Source organism: Octopus bimaculoides, chromosome 9 (assembly GCF_001194135.2).
Source record: "Octopus bimaculoides isolate UCB-OBI-ISO-001 chromosome 9, ASM119413v2, whole genome shotgun sequence".
NCBI lineage: Eukaryota > Metazoa > Mollusca > Cephalopoda > Octopoda > Octopodidae > Octopus > Octopus bimaculoides.
Genome location: NC_068989.1, coordinates 16,338,213 through 16,344,453, shown reverse-complemented (window position 1 = coordinate 16,344,453; position 6,241 = coordinate 16,338,213). Strand labels below are relative to the sequence as shown.

General features: G+C 34.9%; 1 protein-coding gene across 1 annotated transcript in view; it reads right to left on the bottom strand.

Annotated features, from left to right (window-relative positions):
• The window catches only part of LOC106876900 (calcitonin gene-related peptide type 1 receptor), a 174,412-nt gene that overhangs the window by 18,880 nt on the left and 149,291 nt on the right, over positions 1-6,241 (bottom strand). The window contains exon 11 of the mRNA XM_052970321.1: positions 1,414-1,451. Coding sequence (XP_052826281.1) covers positions 1,414-1,451 — 38 coding nt within the window. The remainder of the gene's footprint in view (positions 1-1,413; positions 1,452-6,241) is intronic.

Below are 6,241 nucleotides of genomic sequence, written 5' to 3'. Positions count from 1 at the left end.
AAACCCCAAAATGGCTGAAGTCCAAAAGATAGTGCTCATGGGAACTGCCCATATCCTACGTAAAATACTGTCTATGTGATCTCAAATTTTAAAGCAAACATAATTTTCTTATGGTTTCTTAAACATTCACTTGAACAAAACTGTACAAATCCAAATATATGGTACCCTAGGCATAACACCTACATGAACTTCTAACTTGTTGTCTCTTGAGGTCTCTGGGTGAGACTTGGATCCAACTTGTACAAATGCAAAACAAAAGTCAAACATAAAATAATAATAATAATAATAATAACACTAATAATGGTTTCAAATTTTACCACAAGGGCTGCGATTTTGGGGCATGGGTTGAGTCGATTACATCGTCCCCAGTGAAGAACTACCAAGGTGCTTGGATAAAGTCAGATGGATGGATTGCGCATAGCCAAAAAAAAAAGAAAATGGTAGTTCTTCATTAGGATGAAAGGTAAAGACGACCTCGGCGGAATTTAAACTCAGAACATAGCAAAGGGCGAAATACCGCTATCATAATAATAATAATAATAATCTTTTCTACTCTAGGTACAAGGTGTTTTCTGGCAAGAAGAGGGGCCTGTCGATTAGATCGACCCCAGTACTTGACTGATATTAAATTTATTGTTCCCGAACGATGAAAGGCAAAGCCGACCTCGGCGGAATTTGAACTCAGAACGTAGCGACGGGCGAAATACCGCTAAGCATTTCGTCCAGCAGGCTAACTATTGTGCCAGCTCACCGCCTTGATGATGATGATGATTATAATAATAATAATAATAATAATAATAATAAATACTATAGTCTCATAAGGCAATCATGACAAGTGGCTAAAATCTTAGTATATATACTTACATACATATATATACATATACACATATACATGCATACATATACATATATACATATATATAGATATATATGTTTTATATATACATATATATATATACATACATTTTGTATATACATACATATAGATATATATGTTTTAATATATACCTATATATGTATGTGTATGCATGTGTGATATATATATATATATATATATACACGTATAGATAGATAAACACACACACACACACATATACATACATATATATATATATGTATGTATGCATGTATATGTGTGTCTCTGTGTGTGTGTGTATATCTATCTATACGTGTAGATATATATATCAAACACATATATATATATATATATATATATATGTGTATGCATCTATGAGTGTGCGCGTGCGTATAACAGAACTTTTCTTGGGGATAAAAATTCATTGCAATACTAAAGACTACCTTCAATTAAATATTTAATGGTAAATGAGCATATCTTAATATTTATTAACTCAAAATAGTCTTTATTAATAAAAATACGCAGTTAATAGTATAGAAAACTGAAGCAGTACTCACTTCTCTGTTTAAAAAGCAAAAGACAAGCGCAACAAGTCCTCCCTGGAAATAAAAAATAAAGAGAACATCGTGCATTATTCAAGAATTGAACAGTTGTCTTTAATATATCATTAGTTATATTCAAAGACAACATATAAGCGTTTAAACTTGAGAGAAGCAGAGGGGCTCAATGCAGGAAATCACTGAAAATCTCTGTAAATCGTTGTAAATTATTTGGAAATCTTTAAAAATTGCTGAATCCCATCTAAACAGTTAGTTTTCGGATTCAAAGTCCTGTCGCAAATTCTCTTATAACCAATATATTTTTGTTGGCACTCCGTCGCTTACGACGTCGAGGGTTCTAGTTGATCCGATCAACGGAACAGCCTGCTCGTGAAATTAACGTGCAAGTGGCTGAGCACTCCACAGATACGTGTACCCTTAACGTAGTTCTCGGGGATATTCAGCGTGACACAGTGTGTCAAGGCTGGCTCTTTGAATTACAGGTACAACAGAAACAGGAAGTAAGAGTGAGAGAAAGTTGTGGTGAAAGAGTACAGTAGGGTTCACCGCCTTCCCCTGTCGGAGCCTCGTGGAGCTTTAGGTGTTTTCGCTCAATAAACACTCACAACGCCCGGTCTGGGAATCGAAACCGCAATCCTATGACCGCAAGTCCGCTGCCCTAACCACTGGGCCATTGCGCCTCCACAATAACCAATATAATACCATGGTTAATATACAAAATGTTTTACATGGACACAATACTCGAGAGAATTTCATAACTTCTTTCGACCTACTACAATTAGAAGCCAAATCACAGCCTCAAACCACAGCCTTGCTCTCTTAAGTGAATATAGGCTATGTTAATGTTGTCTTAAATTAACTATGTGGGAAAGTGGGTAAATCAAAGTGAGGCTGACACGTGTTTGATCGTAGGTCTATTCAATTAGAGCTCATCTGAACGCAAATAACAATAACAACTGTAGAACTATGTGTTACCCCTAACTGACGGTCGTTTAAGAAACTGATGTATATTTCGTTAATGTTCCACTCAGGATATAAGCGGCACAAGTGAAGTCAACAAATGAAGTGGATATCAACCAAGAAGCGAAAATCGCATTAAGGGTGAAATTTCATTATAATGAACTTGGCAGGACAAAATGAATAAAATAAAATAAATAAAATGGAAGTAAAAACAAGACCGTAAAATATAATAAAAAAATAACGATTTTTCAAAACGAAAACAAAAAGACTCATTGTTCTTTTCTTGTCCACTAAAAATATTCAAAGGATTCCGAATTTACCAATTTATCAAACAAAAGATTTCCAACAGCGATTTCCCGTCTTGTTGTGGAGTTAGTATTTTTTAAAATAATTTTCCAAAAGTAACAACTGGAAAATAAGAACGAAATGTTCCAAACACAACCCAGTACTTTTTTTATGGAATTTTTTATGGATCTAATTTTTACGGAAATGTACTCTCTATGCAAGTGTTTTAATCTGAGACAGTGTTGAAACTAAAACAATTGCAGCATGGAATAAACATATTAATCATTCCAAAACACACAAAGAGTATGAACTTCACTTAAACATTAATTGTTTGTAATATCTATCGTTTATCTTTTAATTGTTTCAATTATTAGACTGCAACCATGCTAGGGTACCTCCCTTGAAGAACTTTTACTCATTATTCTAAAAGCCTAGTACCGATTATATCGAACTCTATGACCGAATCGCTAAGTTACATGAACGTATACACACTAACACCGGTTGTCAAGCGGTGGTGGAGGACAAATACAGACACAATTGTGCACACACACACATACACACATTTATACATATATATGTGTGTGTGTGTGTGTGTGTGTGTGTGTGTGTGTGTGTGTGTGTGTGTGTGTGTGTGTGTGTGTGTATACGACGGACTTTTTCAATTCTCGTCTACCAAATCCACTCACTCCGGAGCCATAGTAGAAGACACAGTCCCACGTTTTCAGTGGGACATGTGGTTGGGAAACACACAGCCACACCTTCACCGGTGTCAAAAATTTCGTCGCTCCCACCTGCGACCTGGTTACTGATCGCATTGTTCAGTACTCCAAATTTGTCAGTGACCAGGTCACACAACTCGAACGACTAAAACATTTTGGTACCATCTGACAAATAATAAACGTTTAAATGAAGTTAATAGTTTTTGTGTGTTTCTTAATGTCTAACGAGTATTTTTCACTTTTCAGTCGTTTAGGATTTTATCATTTCAAGTTTCTCCTACTCAACCAACCGCTTTTTCTTTAAGAATTAAACTAAGAATTAAACGATCATTTCTCTCTCATGTTAGTAAGCACGAAAATGTCCCAACCGCCGTCACTTGTCTGTTACTAGATTTAGATTTCAACTAAAAGGAGACAATACAGATCAAAATTAAAGATAATACATTTTATGAGGGATCACTACCGAACCAATTTATTTGGCTATGCGCAATCCATCCGATATTATCAAGCACCCTGGTAGCCCTTCATTAGGGGTTCTAATGTCTCTCGTTTTCGATTAAGAAGAGGTACACTGATGCATTTCTTTTTACTACTGCTCCACTACTTATTTTGATTCGTATTGTTCAGTGCGATTCTGCATATAAGCTTCTATTGCAGTTCTCCATAAATTGTACTTGTTATGAATCGCATTATATTACAACTACTGGTATTAAATTATTCAAAGACAAATTGCACTAAATTTTATCTTGTTCACTCATTAAATTTGATTTATGTTGTTTGTATTTAAGATGAAATTTGAATTTTAAAACATCAGGGATGGTCACCATTGGAACGTTTTCTTAGTTACCAATCGACTGGTCATCTCCCCAAAAATTTCGAGCCTTGTGCCTAGAGTAGAAAAGAACAAGGCTTTCTATAAGTCACATGCTACAAGTAGAGTAAGCTCTCTCGCTCTCTCTCTCTCTCTCTCTCTCTCTCTCTCTCTCTCTTCTCACCCTCTCTATCTATCGACCCTTACTTCTGTCTGTTTCTTTATCTACCTATCTACTTTTATATTTACAGTACTTCCATATCCATAAATATTTTATATATCCTTAATCTCTTAAATCCAAAAGCCTTTACATCTCTAAATCTATCATGAAAACTGAACCTCCTCATACCGCCTTGTAATCTACTACTTTTTACTTTAATTTATCTTGTTTTACTTTATTTTAGTTTATTTTATCTGACCCTCCTTTACCTTCGTAACATCTAACAGTGTTACCCTGTTATCTTACTACACACACACACACACACACACACACACACACACACACACACACAAGTTTATATTGATATGTATATTTCGTATTTTCACGTGTGAATCTATTGAAGCCCTCGCCTGTATCTTATAGTTCAGCTCAGGAAATTGAATTTATCCACTTTTTATCGACCTTTTCAGTGAAGCCTTACATAAAATATTCCTCAAGTTAAATCATTGAAGTACTTAGATATATGACTGCTACATAATACATACATACATACATACATACACACATACATTCAGACAGACAGATAGACAGACTGGCAGGCAGAGAGATAGATAGAATGACAAACATACATGTATACTGACACACGAACACGCATACACATCATTCGCCCCCCATAAAAAAAGAAGGAAAAAGGAAAAAAAAAAAAACTATTCCGCAGCAAAAAACTTACTACAAGATATTTCTTCATTGCCTACATCTCAGGTCATTTCTTTCCGTATCTTATTTCACTGGATAGACTTAATGTCGGAGCATCAAATAATATATAAATTCATGAATAATTTTTCTAGGTTTTTCGATGAAAAATAAATACCGCGCTAAGTTTTTAATCTACCTCGAGGATTACGTATAAGTTTGTTGCCGAGTGTATATGTATATGCATGCTGGTGTGTGCATGTAAGCATGCATATATACGTGTGCATGTGTGTGCGTTTGGGTGTGTGTTTGGGTGTGTTTGTTTCGGTGTGTGTATGTGTGTGTGTTCACTACATGCGTATACATGAATATGTATGAACTGGTGTAGTTGAGTGTGCATATGTGTGCTTATGTATTAGGTATGTATATATATATAGAAATCGGGTTACACACCCACAAATATCTTAGTGTATGTATAAATATATATATAAATATATGTGTGTGTGTGTGTGTGTGTATGTGTATGTGTGCGTGTGTGTGTGTGTGTGTGTGTGTAGTAATTTTAGATTTGGGTGTACACCTTGTAGTACGCCGTTTAAAACCCGTTACTGTATTCGGCTACCTTATGTCATCAACAACATGGATTTAAATGGCACTATATTTACTGTTGGAATTCTTTAGTTTCTGTAGAGTTTATAAAAATATGAGAGAAAGAAAATGGAATTCAGGAGCTTCTTTATTATTCATTACGATTGCAGTTACTTCATTTATATATTTTCATACTTATTTTTGGTTCTTTGTAAGTCACTTTACTATTTATACGAGAATTGTTCTTCATTTTAACCCAAGTTTCTCGTGCGTACGAATAGCAAAATAACAAAATGCATTCTAATCGAAATAAGCAAAACTGAGGTTAAAAATCGAGGTACCTTTTACAAGTCACCTGACGAGACACATCTACACCAATGATGCACCGCAACTGTTTGTACAGCATCTCACCTGCGAGGCACTGATGCACGATGAGTTGAAACGATCGTAGTGAATAATAAAGTCTTGTGAATTCCATTTTCTTTCTCTCTCACCCTCTCTCATATACAAACATATATAATACATACAAGTATGTGTGTGTGAATCTATATCCAGCTATCTCACTCTGTGACACTCTCTGATATATATATATATATATATATATATATA